At 44.7% G+C, this 13,638-nt stretch overlaps 1 protein-coding gene across 4 annotated transcripts in view; it reads right to left on the bottom strand.

The window, feature by feature from the left end:
* stat5a (signal transducer and activator of transcription 5a) overlaps positions 1-13,638 on the bottom strand; it is a 43,988-nt gene that overhangs the window by 2,339 nt on the left and 28,011 nt on the right. For all 4 annotated transcript variants that reach the window (XM_029437732.1, XM_029437733.1, XM_029437735.1 and 1 more), the window contains 17 exons: positions 12,032-12,169; positions 11,748-11,904; positions 10,604-10,693; positions 9,486-9,660; positions 8,789-8,919; positions 8,543-8,694; positions 8,009-8,164; positions 5,645-5,824; positions 4,838-4,925; positions 4,020-4,142; positions 3,196-3,288; positions 2,415-2,621; positions 1,678-1,772; positions 1,285-1,427; positions 891-1,046; positions 690-741; positions 138-248 (listed from right to left, as the gene is read on the bottom strand). In XM_029437732.1, coding sequence (XP_029293592.1) covers positions 138-248; positions 690-741; positions 891-1,046; positions 1,285-1,427; positions 1,678-1,772; positions 2,415-2,621; positions 3,196-3,288; positions 4,020-4,142; positions 4,838-4,925; positions 5,645-5,824; positions 8,009-8,164; positions 8,543-8,694; positions 8,789-8,919; positions 9,486-9,660; positions 10,604-10,693; positions 11,748-11,904; positions 12,032-12,169 — 2,247 coding nt within the window. The remainder of the gene's footprint in view (positions 1-137; positions 249-689; positions 742-890; positions 1,047-1,284; positions 1,428-1,677; positions 1,773-2,414; positions 2,622-3,195; positions 3,289-4,019; positions 4,143-4,837; positions 4,926-5,644; positions 5,825-8,008; positions 8,165-8,542; positions 8,695-8,788; positions 8,920-9,485; positions 9,661-10,603; positions 10,694-11,747; positions 11,905-12,031; positions 12,170-13,638) is intronic.

The raw sequence follows: 13,638 nt of genomic DNA, 5'->3' as shown, positions 1-13,638 counted from the left end.
CCAGCAGGAGCAACAAGACACTCTTTACTCACACACACACGCACGCACGCACACACACACACACACACACTCACACACACACACACTCAGACACACACACACACCAGCTCCCATGTTTAAATGACTTGTTGACTCACATAGGTGGGTATATGCCGTAGGTGTGAGGATGATTGACAGGTGCTGGGGAGGCGCCATGATCCATATAGGTTGGATTCCCACTTGCTGGGTCTGGATTGGTTGTAGTAAACCTGTACAGACACAGACACAGACACACACACACACACACACACACACACACACGCACGATAAAAGCCTATGAGTCTATGTTCAGCAGTTGCCTAAGCAACTACCCTCAGCGTGTTTTCCAGGCCTCGCTACATCATTATGGTCATTCTCTGTACTGAGGGTGAACCAGCCGTGTAGACAGGCAGGCAGCGGGGCTTTGCAACTAACAAGCCTAACTCTAATGATGAGTGGAAGACAAGCTCGCTCAGGAACCCTGGCCATCCTTAATTGGCCTCCTCCAACTGTAACAGCCAACTAATAGCTGATCTGAATTCAGGGTCCAATATTTAGTGATTAACTCTAAATGTTGCCACAAAGGAAAAAACTGGTCGGTGGACGTCGGGGGGAAGAAGGAAAGGAATGGAAGAACGGGAGGAAAGGCAAACAGGAAGCTTAATACTTACTCGGGCACCACTTGCTTGATTTGCGGTTTCACGTAGCCGTCCACTGCTTTGGCTTTAAAACAAACAAGTGAGAGGGAGAGAAGGACAGCTTAGTGCAGTCGCCACACGCCAATCAATACATCCGTTCACAGCAAAGACTTTGAAGCTGTGATATTCAATTTGAAAAGTAACAGCAGCCTGGGCAAACAGAAGGTTGCTTACAGAGTGGCGGGGTGTAATATTTGGAGAACACCTCATCCTTGGGTCGGTCGGGGTAGAGGAACAGGAGGTGATTGAGATCGCTGATGCGGTCAGCCAGAGAGCGGATGGAGAAGTCTTTGGTTGTGTACGGCATGAGGTTCCAAACCATTCTCTCACCTGGAGGAACACAGCGACCACAGCGCAGCATCAGCAATAACAGAGACATAGTGAGACTTGTGATAATAGCAGAAGTCAGAATGACTGACAGCGATCTAACTTAAAGCTCCAATTGGCTGCGTTGATGCTTAGAATATCCAAAAACAAGCATTCAGCACATGTTGTAGTAGGTACATCCATAATGCTCAGCTGTAGTTAAATCCCCTCAGCCACAGTAACACACATGTGCACGTCATACCTGCTTTGTTAGGATTTTCTGCCACCCAGGCAATTGTGATTCCTCCGATCTCAGAGTCACTAAAGCGCAGAAGGAAAGTACCGTTGGGTTTGGACATCAGCATGTCCTGAGCCTGCTGCTTGTTCACGAAGCCTAATATGGCTCTAAAGAGAGAGAGAGCAAGAGATATAGAATAACAAAGACATTAAAATGTGCATGTGCATTCCCTCGCCACTTCTCTTCAGGTCTAGCTTCCCAGGTTGCCATGGAAAATCGTGGAAGTGAACATGTGCCAGAGTTATACAGATTGATGGGGGGGGGGGGGGGGGGACATTTACATTCACAGAACACGCAGTTCAGCTGCGAAATTGAAAAGAGAGACATAGTGCTTTTATTCTTCTGCACTTTCCTCACCCGTCATTCCAGTGTGGTTTGAGATGCTTTTTTGTGAGTTCCATCACGCCATCGAACCACTGCCAAAATGTGAAGTTCCTCCCTGGCAAGCTTTCCTGTAAAAACATAAATAAATGTATTTAAAAAAAACCCCAACAGGATGTCTACATACATTAAAAGGTTTCGCCGTTCCCTCGCGTCCATCGAGTCTATAAATACAGAGAACAACATGTCCCCATCCCAGTTGTGTGTATGATTTAACCAAGTGTGCGGCTGTACGTGTATATGTTGAGTGTGCGAGGAAAAAGAAGAGAGGGTGAAACTGTGTGTGTGTGTGGCTCATACTGAAACTTGATGTTCCTGTAATCTAATGAGACTGATGGTGTGTGGTGAATGTAAGTGTGTTTTCTGCCATCGCCAGCTGCTTTGAGGCAGAAAATGAGGCCTCCAGCCTTTCACTGTGTGGACAAACAGGCCCATTAAGATGAAGACCTGGCCACCAAACGTGGTGCTCTCACTCAAGCCGACTACAGAACGGGCCTGTAAGGGCACTGCAAATGGAGCATGAAATTATTCTATGTGTGAATAACCAACAGTATATCACTCCATGGAAGAACGAGCATGCGGCTGATACAATGCACTGAAGGTGGCCTGCGGGCGTTTTAAAACATACACAATGCATATATTAAAACTGATGATGACAGATAATACATATGCTCTTTATATAAGCCGCTGGAGAGGGAGTGACTTGCGCTGACCCTGTTAAACTGTGACCAAGTCATAGTCATGTTGCGGTAGTCGTCCGGACTGCTGCTGGAGCTGCTGAAGGCCTTTTGAGCCAGGAAGACCAGGTTCTCCTCAGACAGGCCTCGGTTACTCTGCACCTCAGCCTTGTACTTCATGTTGATGGCGTCACACAGTTGAGGCCAGAGCACCTTATCTGGCACGAGGAAAGGCACCCGTCCCTGTGGGCGCAGAGGAGACAGCAGAGGATGAGCGTTAATCGACCCGAGCGAGGCGGCTACAGAAGGCGAAACATATCCGTCGATAGAAAAATGTGCAAACGTGAGTTTCTTTCAATTGATCCAGATCAATAGACAATAAACTCGTTACTAATTGGATAGACAAAACATACAGTGTACAGAAATTAATCTACTCTGTAGCTGCTTCCTAAATGAAAAACATTGATTGATGAACTGATGAATGGTTTAGTCTATAAAACGTCGGACGATCCAGAAAAAAGACGACGCAAGGGTCCCCGAACCTCCGGCGTCTCCTTCCAACGGCTTAAATTGTCAAAATTGATTAAATCTGAACACTGAGAAACATTAGAATCGACGAGTGTTTGACATTTATGTTTGATACATTAATGTGTTTTCACTTTTCACAACAGTGCAAGTGAACAGGACACGCCACATCTATTGACAGTTATTCACTATGCTGATGATGTGATGAAGAAAACTGCTAAGTTCACGCGTTTCTGAACATTTGAAAGTGAACATTTTTAACGTACTCACACAGAGACAAACATTTACTCACCGGCTCTGCAAAAGCGTTGTCCCACAGTACAGTTGCTGTGGCGTTATTGTCTTGGCTACCGTGAACTATGACCACTACAGGAAGTGATAACGTCTGTTCAGAGAAAGAGGGGAGACCAACACGAGAAGAATACTGTAAGAATAAATACAATAAACTTCTTTTACAAGATTACTGCTGCTAGAAAGCAACAGGTTAACATTGAACACTCGTCATTAAGTAGATCCTGTAATGAGCAAGACGAAGACCAGTTGCATTTGTTTTTCTATTGTTGCAATCTAATATTGGCTAAGGCAACTCAATATGTATTTAAATTTTAAACCTTGAAACATTATGTTGGACAACATTATCATGAAAAATTGCTCTCGCGAAGAATAAACGGAACTAAATACGCTCTAATTGTACTGAAGCTACTGAAGTTAGCATGCTAACTGGCTAGCTGCGCTCCGTTCAGTTGAAGTGGCGGTGAAATACCGCCCCCTAGTGGCTCGGAAATACACATTTTATTTAGTCTCTTTGTCATCTTTCTTTTGTTTTGTTGTCATGTCATCATATTATTGTGTTTGTTATGTGTATTATTTTGCCTGTATCACATAAAAAAAAAGTATTTCTATGGTTTTAATGGGAAATAATCGTGACGTCATAAAACCACAGGAAAGTCAGATGAGTTATTGGAATGAGTAGCGTGATGTGGTGCACTGCACTTCTCAGTGTGCGTAGGAGTGGATGCTCAAGGCTTTGTGACTTATGCCTTTAAGAATGAACTGCTGCTGCAGTAAGAATGGAAAGTGTGCGTCCAGGCTAATATCTTATGTCCTTCCTCTCACCTTCACTTGAAAGACAAGCTCGTTGCCTCCGACACTAAACTGAGACTCGAACAGAATGGTGAACTTCTCTTCGGTGACGGATTCTGCTCCTCGCCTGTCCGATCGCTTGATCCTCTTCAAAGACTACACGAGAGACGACAGGTCAGAATGAGCAATCCTGGACGTAAGGTAAAGATAGGCTGACAATGCACACATCATACATAAAGCACATGCATGAATCACTTTAAATCACACTGAAGGGCTGACAGGTAAATAATCCACGGGGATTGTTGCAAGCGGCATGTGTGATGCACAGAGAGGCTCTCCTGAAGCTGCAGCTGATACGGCCAATTATATTAATAATCAGTTAATCGTTAAAGTAATCTTTCATGCTTTGTTTTTTATCAAACTGGGACATTATACACTATTTTCTGACATTTCATAGACCAAATGATCGATTACTTTGGTATTAAACCGACAATATAATAATCGGCATATTAATAAGTAATGAAAATAATCATTTAGTTGCAGCCCTGTTTTAATATAATGTTATTTTATTTCCAGAAATCCAAAGACAAGTGAAGCTAATTCACCCAAAGGAAAATATATTTGTAGTTATTATAGGGAGATATTTGTTTTAATCGTCTGATACATTTTGTACAAGGAAGTGATGCGCTATCAATAGGTTAGACATGCGTATCTGTATATGTTCTCTTTTCCGATCCGATCCAATGAAAAGTTGGACGTATTTGGACTTTAGAAGGAGCCACTTGCGCTCGAATAAAGACCCATGAATGCAGAGATAGTCAAGTCGTTTACTTCTCCTCAGGAACACTCACCATGTTCCTGAAGTGGGCGCTGAGAGTGCCTGTAGTCTGGTGGTACTCCATCACACAGTTATTGTTGAGAATCTCTCCACTGCTGTCACTGAAGGAGAGACACAATCAACCGGTCAATTAGCGGCTATATCTGCTGCGAAGCACTTAAGTTCTGAGAATTATATTCTTCCCAGAACCAATTAAAATAAAGTGACGGGAGGAGCCGAGTGAAACGAACGCAGGATGTAGGAACGATGTTCTTATTCGTATAATTGGACGGTTTAACTAACACTATCTTCTCTACATGAGAAAACACCAAGCAGATGTCTCTGGGCTGCAGATTGGGGGCCATACCAAGTGGTTAGGATGAGAACCAGCAGCAGATGATGGCTGAGCCGATAAATTGCTGAACCATATAACCACTGGCTGACCTAGAGTCTTGGAAGGTTTCTGTATTTGTCAGGAGGAATGTGGAACAGGCTAAATGTGGATTCTGCATCCACACCATAAACTCCTCTGAAGCATTGTTCAAGTTCCAGCCATGTCTCTGTGGTAAGGACTGGAGACGCACTGGACCAGAGTTCATCCTGGGATCCAGTAATCCCTGCAGGAAAACTACAAATCATTATCTAAATGGTGCCACGGGGGCTCATCGCGGCGTCCCCACTAACTGAGGTAGGGATACGACTACACTACTGGTGTTGAGCACACACTTCCACAGTCTCTCACAGACTCTGCCTCATTATTACTGACTCTTTGGCAATCTACACCAATAAAGCATGGGGGTGTGATACATCCACACTGACATGCATGGGCCACTGGACTTACTTCCTTGTGTTCTCGTTCTTCAGCAGGGCCTTGGCTTGCTGTTCACTAACGATGGTGGCTTTCACCTGCGGAGGGTTCATGTGCACGTTCAGTTTCCCGCCCACTAGAAGGCGCACTGTAGCGGCAAACTTGGTTTGGGTTTTTAGCACCTGTGGAGGCTGTTTCTCAATGATGAAGGTGCTGTGGAGACAAGAAGGGAGATAGAATATGTCCATGAACTATGCTCAACATACATAAAATGTGTTGTATCGTACCAGCATGCAACACTTCACTCGTCTGAGCTTTAAGGGCTTGTTTGGATGCATTCTTACAGTTTAGTGTAGCTAGTTACAATGCACCGTACATACAAAAGACACACATGTTATATGTAGTTCCACAGGGCTCCTTTGAGCATTGACCATATAATAGAATACTTGAAGGTAACAATAGTAAGGTGTGATGTTCTGTGTAACTTCTGACGTCCACATGAACACAAACACAGCAGCCTCATGATTAAGTCTGCAGGCTCAGAGGCAGCTTGAAGTGAAATACGAGCCTGCAAGACCTCTGATCTGTGGCTGAAGTCATGAAGACAACAGTCTCCCATTCTCAGCCTGAAACCTCCAGAGGCTTCAGAGGGAATATAAAGAGGATGTTGTTGAGGAAACGTGACCTATGCTCGTACTATATGTGTCGGCAATGCATTGCTGTATGGGCGCAGGCTTGTCTGTGGCCAATCAGGAATTGCTGCGACAGAGACGTGGCTTCACAATGTGCTTTAGGTTTCCCTGCAGGGACGAGACGCACGGGACGCACAGGAACAGTTTCTACAGGCAGACTTATTATTTAGTCATTATTTGTTGATATTCTGATTGTGAATCCTTTCTTTTTTAATAACCCGGAATATGATTATGGTCTCCTTTGAACACTGTAAATAATTGATTCGTCTAAATGTTTAATGGAAATCAAAGCAGACGCTCAGGAATGATCAGCCTCACATGTTACTGAATCATGATAAATGATGTAAAAAGTGATTCTTGCTGACAGACAGACTGTTTAATTGTATCCATAACAAAAGTTAACGATGAGAAGACAAATCTTTCTTCTAAATAAAGAAAGTTGTTTTTCAGATCTACAATTAATACATATTTTTAATACAACTCAAATATAAGAAGTTGGGAGTTATGATAGTTTATTCTGTTATCACTCTGGTATGAAACGGCAGCGATGTTGCAAGATGCATCAGATCGGTCCGGTCTGCAGCGTCCAATAATATCCAATAAAGCAGCGTGTTGGCGGGTAAAAGACTTCAGCGAAGTCACGGCTCGTGTATCCTCACTTATCGCTCCTCAGAGATCCCTTTTCCATCCTCGTGAGGAACTATTAAATCCGAGACTTGGGATGTCAAACACGTCAGATTGCTTCCTGCTCAGAGATGCTGGAGGACTAGAGGACCCTCGCAGATGTGCCTTCAGGGCTTAACAGTAATGCAATGCAACGATTTGCATGTGCTGTCACTTTCCTTTCTCTTGCACATTCTCTCTGTTTCTGCAGATCTCTTTAGGTTTCACGTCCACTATCATCCCAGGCCTCTGGGCACTTTATAATCCAGTGCTGACTCACTCTCATCTCCTTCTTCTCCCTCCTGTGAACAGTCTTCTTCCACTACACATTTGTTGATAGTGCATTAATCTTAAGGACTGCAAATGTAACTTTTTTTTCAAGACGTAATCTAAAGTGAAATGTCCCCATATGTCGAGCGTCCGCTCATCTCGCTGTGGGAGCTGACGGCCCACAGCGGCAAGATAAGAGCTGTGCCCAGTGTCGTCAGACTGGCAAGGTCGGAGAGATGCTGTGACTGTCTTACTCAGAATGTGTTGACTAGGACTCGAGGAGCCATCGTTCGGTAAACAGCTTCAGGAATGCCTTGTTTAGGATAACTATCGAGGGAGAGCGGCTCGGTGGCAGAATGGATGGTGGCATGCAATGTGAGTGCATCTCTGTGTTCATCATCTAGTCTCCTGGATCAATATTTAATAAACCTTCAGCGTAAGACGTCACGTCGGGCTCCATCAGCTTCTATGGTTTCCAGTACTCTGCTCGTTAAGATTTGTCCTCACAGTGACCACACAGGCAACTAAGGTTGTGTAAGTAGGACTTGCATAAAGGTTCACACTGAGTGCAGGAAATGGTGATGCCTCAATGTAAACAACACATGCACACATGCTGGGGATGACATACTTGTATCTGACCTACATTCATGCTTTCAAATCAGCTTTTTTTGTCAAGGTTTAACCTCACACACACACACACACACACACACACACACACACACACACACACACACACACACACACACACACACACACACACACACACACACACCTGGTGACCAAGGCTGAGATGATATCTGTGATAGTACTGTTGAGTTCGTTGAGGAGCTCTTCGATGGGGCCGGGGATGGGCAGCTGTTGTCTGAGGTGCTCTGCTCTCCGGATCTGCTGCCTGTTTTGCCAGATAGTTTCTGCCAGCTTCTCACACCTGACACACACACACACACACACACACACACACACACACACACACACACACACAGTAAGAAGGCCCAAGCATTGACACTGTCAGACATATTAAGTTTCTACATTACTTATAGACATGTGTGCTAACTCTAGCAGATCATTAGGAAACACAAATTGAAACAAGAGAGTTCAAAATAACTATACAAAGAGAACACAGCCAGCCTGAATGGGGATTAAAAGCCTAAAGAGACCGCTCTACCCATGTCTCTGTTATTAGGAGTCAATACATTTTGGATATAAACTCAGCGGTAGTCAATTTAGAGCTCTGTGAGCTGTGACCCTTTGCTTCGTGTGAGAGTCTAGTCGTGGTGTTCTTGATGGGAGACGGACGAGAACTCACCAGGACTGCAGGATGTCCAGGCCTCCCTCCGGCGGGCCCCCGTTGCCTGCCAGCTGTTGCCGTCTCTTCCACTGGATCAGCTCGTCATCCAGAATGATGGTCTGCTGCTTCCTCAACAGCTGCAGTGTTTTCTGGTGCTTCTCCGCGAGGTCCTGCACATAAACAAAGACGAGGATGTTGACTCGCTAAACACATATTCTCACTCTCGCACCCACGTGCATGTACGTGTGCAGGTTCTCGTCTCACCAGTCTGTATTTCTGTAGTGTGTTGGCTTCTCTGGTCAACCATGCCTCCACAGTGGCTCTCTTGCTGAGAAGGGCGGGCTCCCGTAGCTGTCGGTCAGCAGGGGGCAGCGTGGCCAGGCTGGTCAGCTGAGCTGAGGAAGGGTGGGGTTGTTGCCATCCAAATGGGGGAGGGGTAGGGACGAGTTAGAGAGAAAGGGGAACAATGATTTACTCAGCATAACCTCCGACAGCATAATGCAGACGTCATAACAGCTAGGTGTCGTGTTATGAATGATGCAACATAAACGCAGAGGTTGCTTGTTATGGAAGCTCCATGTTTGTTTTCCATTTTCAGGCAGCTGTGAAATGTATGAATGATCTCTTTTATACAATTTAAGCTTTGTTGTTTTAAAAAGAAATATGACATAAAACCTTATATAGCACCGCAATCTCACAGCTCACCAAACCTCATGATTCATTTCTTCATTGTTTTTTTATTTTGTATTCATCGTTAATCATCATCCATAGTCCAAAATGTCTCTCAGTCCAACTCTCAGTCCAACACTTAAATGTATTATATTTTTTGAATGATATAAAAACAGAGAAGCATCACCTCCTTGTTTTTGCATGTATGATGAATGACTCTGTTAAATAACTGTCACAGTCGAGTCAGTAACAACATTTGCATTACTCCCAGAAGCGAGTCCTCTGCTCTCACCCTGGATGCGCAGGCTCTCCTGGTACTGGATGATGAAGTACTCCTGGTTGTGCTGGAGCTTGCGCAGATCGTTCTCAGTGTCCTGGGTCAACAGTCGAAGCTCCTCAAAAGCTTGGTTGATCTGTTGGTATTTCTGAGACATGCTGTCCATCATCCCGCCCACCGGAGAGCTCGACTGTCAATTACAAAGTGTGATTGAGAGACAGGCACAGAGAGAGAGAGAGAGAGAGAGAGAGACGCGGGCGGGTTCGGAAACAGTAATTGGTAAGGTTGCATGGCCTGTATATTGTCTGTCATTGGGTTGTTTATGGTCGTTGCTAGTGGGAAACTGCTGGCTACTGGTGAGCAGAGGGCTGATCTATTGGGGATATCTGTGGGGGGATGGAGCAGGGAGATGAAACCTTGATTTGACTGCGTGTGGCTATTTGACTGTAAAAACCCCAGTGACCACAAGTCGAATGTGAACACAGCAAATACAGAAGGAAGAATGCGTCTGCTTATTATACTCAGTTGGTCAGTTAAAGGTCTGAACACGAGCACTCTGGCGCCTAAAGGTTCTGACTAAACACACTGAAATTCAATCAGTCCAAACATGCATTCCGCTAATAGAAAAGGCATGTTGTGACTGGAAATCAATTCACCGCAGGAGTCGCTGAGAGTCACATGTTCTGCGTACTGCTGGTTTTATAACTCAGGGATTTTTATAAACCGTGAAATATTTGATTTCCAGCCTTGGCGGAGAAGAACAAAGGGTTTACTTTTACAAATCCATTTAACCGCATGAGTGTATAGGTATCTCTCGTGTATAATAATGCAAAGGAATCTGCAGACCTTGGGGGGGGGGGATGAATGGAGGAAATGCAATTATCCAGCCTCTGAATCAGTCACCATTATGTAGTTGAGCTGTTTGTGCTTGCAGGCTTTGTACAGGCTATAAAAATGAATAATGCGTGGAGGAGCCACAGGTGTCTGAGGAAGGTTACATTTCAGTGGAGATGTCTGTGTGTAGACAACGGAGCAGAAGTGTGCATGCAGGTGTCAGCTTGCCTTTATATATATATATATATATATATATATATATATATATATATATTTCACAACACACGCATCCTACTCACATTGGTGGCCTCTCTGACGAGCCTCTGCTCTGTGTAGAGGATGTGTTTGATGCATCGGACCAACTCCAGAGGACAGCGGTCATACGTGCTCTGGAAGACAAGGAGAACATGTGCCGTGTTAAGGCCTATTAGCCCCTGACGAGCGGAGCGGCCACCGCACACAGGACTCACCAATTTAGTCGCATCAAGGAAGCTCGCTAAGTTCTGGAGCAAACGCAGCAAACACTAAAAGCCATTAGACAAGCTTAATGAGACCCATCTCTGAGGCAGAGCACACTTCATATATGATTCATTAGCATACACACACATTGTCACGCACACTCGAGAGTTGAGTAGTTTATGTGTTACAGCAATATGTTAGCCTCTGATGAGTAGTGTGGTTTCACTTTCAGTTTAAAATACACTGTTGTGAGTCAGTTGTTGATATTCTTGTTGCTTCCTGAGAGAGGGACATTGCAATAAAAGTTGAATTGTTTCCATCAAGCTTTAGTTTACTTGGACACACGCCACGCTACGATGAGAAAAAGAGCACAGTGTCCATGCGGGACCCTTTTCAACACATCAGCACTACATGTGCGCTCACAATCACAGAAGGGAAAACAGAGTGGTAGGAATCCAGGATTGCAGTTTGATGTTGCACAGCCGGCCCCCTTCACCCTGTTTCTCTGCCCGGTTTCAGGGAGGGGAGAAGACAAACAGAAGAGCGGATCTGTGAGCGGGGAGCTCGATCATAAATAGCAGGGCTGGCTGGCGACCAAGGCCCTCACTTGGGTTGTCATCTTGTTTTTCTCATGGTGGATACAACCTGTTCTGAAAACATATTGTCCACTGTGTGCTATTTCCAAGAACTGATAGCCAACAAGTTGTATCTTCCAAACTCTTGCTAATAATCTTCTCATATTGTTTCAGGGTGTTTTGCTGGAAACATGATCTCATTTCAATATTCATGCCGAGTTGTTTTTGGCTTATTTGATTGTGTGAACAGAATGTATTGTTCTTCAGACTTTTAAAAAAAGTATAAATTCTCCGTCTCTTAGTGATAAATGCAACTCTCTGCAAACCAATGCTATAAAGCCTCAGTCGATCAGACTGGATGTATGAGCGAGTAAGACACTGTATATTCCTGGGAGGTATATTTTCTTACCTTGAGCTGGCTGGCGTAGTGTCCAAGTTTGATTTTGAGAAGGAAGCCGTCCTCTCCAACTTGGTGCTCAGCCTTGTTCTGCAGCTCCTGAATCAGACTGTCGAGCAGGCGCTTTGCCTTGAACTCCTCCTGTGGGTTCTCCAGGTCTATAGCATCCCTACACAAACACACACGCAAGACACATACAGAAGAAAGTAGACACACGCATTAGTAAACCCACATGGTTAATAATTGGAGTCACACACACACACACACACACACACACACACACACACACAACTCACCAGAGCTGGCTCTCTATCCACTGGGACAGATAATGTCGCACCTCAATGGGGAAGTGCTGACCGTACAGAGACTGCATCTGGTGCAGAGCATCTCCCTGGAGCTGCTGGGCCTGGATCCACACTGCCATCTTCAACACCCTGAGGTGGAAAGAGGGCTTGTTGTCAATGAGAGAGTGGGGAACACAGCTTAAAGAAAAAGAGATCATTTTAGGGTCACATTACGATGTGCATGGGGTCGTAATAAGAGTGGTGCCATTGTTCTGACGGCTCATTATTCCGAAACCCCAACAGTCATGCTTTAACCTCATTAACCCCACAACAAACGTTGTTCCGAAGGCCCATTGCCCCTAACAAACACACTGGTCTTGTAACAAACAGAAGCACATGGCTAATTATTATGCAGAATGATGTCATCAGACCTTACCTGTTGCAGTATTTCTTCTTCTACTATGGTAAAGGCATGACCCGCCCTACTTTGCTTCTGATTGGCTTACCCTGATACTCTCACCCTAACCTCAACCAGTCTCACTCCTCATGCCTAAGTAGGGAGTCTCGTGCCTTGGCCATAGTTAGTAGATAGTGCAAAAGTAAAAGTATGAGGAAAGGTTTAAACAGTGCGTGCCAACGTAAGCCGTAATTATTTTTCTTCACGATAGCAGGAATAACTGTCTCTGCCTGTGACGGCTTTAGTCTCAGTCTTTAAGTATTACATCAACGGTGGTTCATTTGAATGTGCGGCGGAATAACGCAAAGCTTGTAAGTAAATTGACTAAAACCCCCACAATGAACTGAAATAAACTCCCCGACATATAATTACGAGCTGACAGAGTATAGATTTGTTGAAAGGAAACCTTCAGCTTACAGATGTTTCTGGTTTCCCTCTAAGGCTCGGAGCCTTAGTGGTCGAGCTGGTCGTGTGTCTTTTCTCTCAACATGTTGAGCCGACAGCTCCACGCTGAGTGTTGCTGGTGTTACTGATTTAGAGGACTTTGTGTTGGGTCACTGCTACTTGTTTCCCGTCAACACACCCACTCACCCTTCTCAAAAGTGGCACAGTCACTGTCAGTAAAAGACGAAGCGATATGAGTGTGCGGGAAGTTTTGTGTGTGTGTGTGTGTGTGTGTGTGTGTGTGTGTGTGTGTGTGTGTGTGTGTGTGTGTGTGTGTGTGTGTGTGTGTGTGTGTGTGTGTGTATTCGCAGGTGCTTGTGGTGTCAGTGGTTCAGCGTGACAGCGTGTGTGCATGTTTTGTGTACGTTATAAACACAAACAGACCTACACATAGAGTCTAAACATAAATCCTTAATCATACCACAAGTGTACAATACCCACAAGGCGTTCTCCATGCTGTTACTGCTAAACTTAAAATAAAAACATATTTCCTTTTGAATATTTCCCTGCACAAAAAGGAAAAACTTGCACAAATGACACCATGAAACCCAAAACATCTCCGCTCTTCTGATCTGCAGGTGTGTGCGGCTCAGGTGCATGTTCTCCGATTATGTGTGTGCGTCCAGGTGAGATGAGCTCAGAAAGATAATTCCACTCCTTATGGTATTTGAGCGTGTGTACACACACTAATCCCGTCAGCCCATTAAAATGCTCCTGC

Source organism: Cottoperca gobio, chromosome 8 (genome assembly GCF_900634415.1).
Source record: "Cottoperca gobio chromosome 8, fCotGob3.1, whole genome shotgun sequence".
Lineage (NCBI taxonomy): Eukaryota > Metazoa > Chordata > Actinopteri > Perciformes > Bovichtidae > Cottoperca > Cottoperca gobio.
This window is presented reverse-complemented; position numbering and strand designations above follow the sequence as displayed.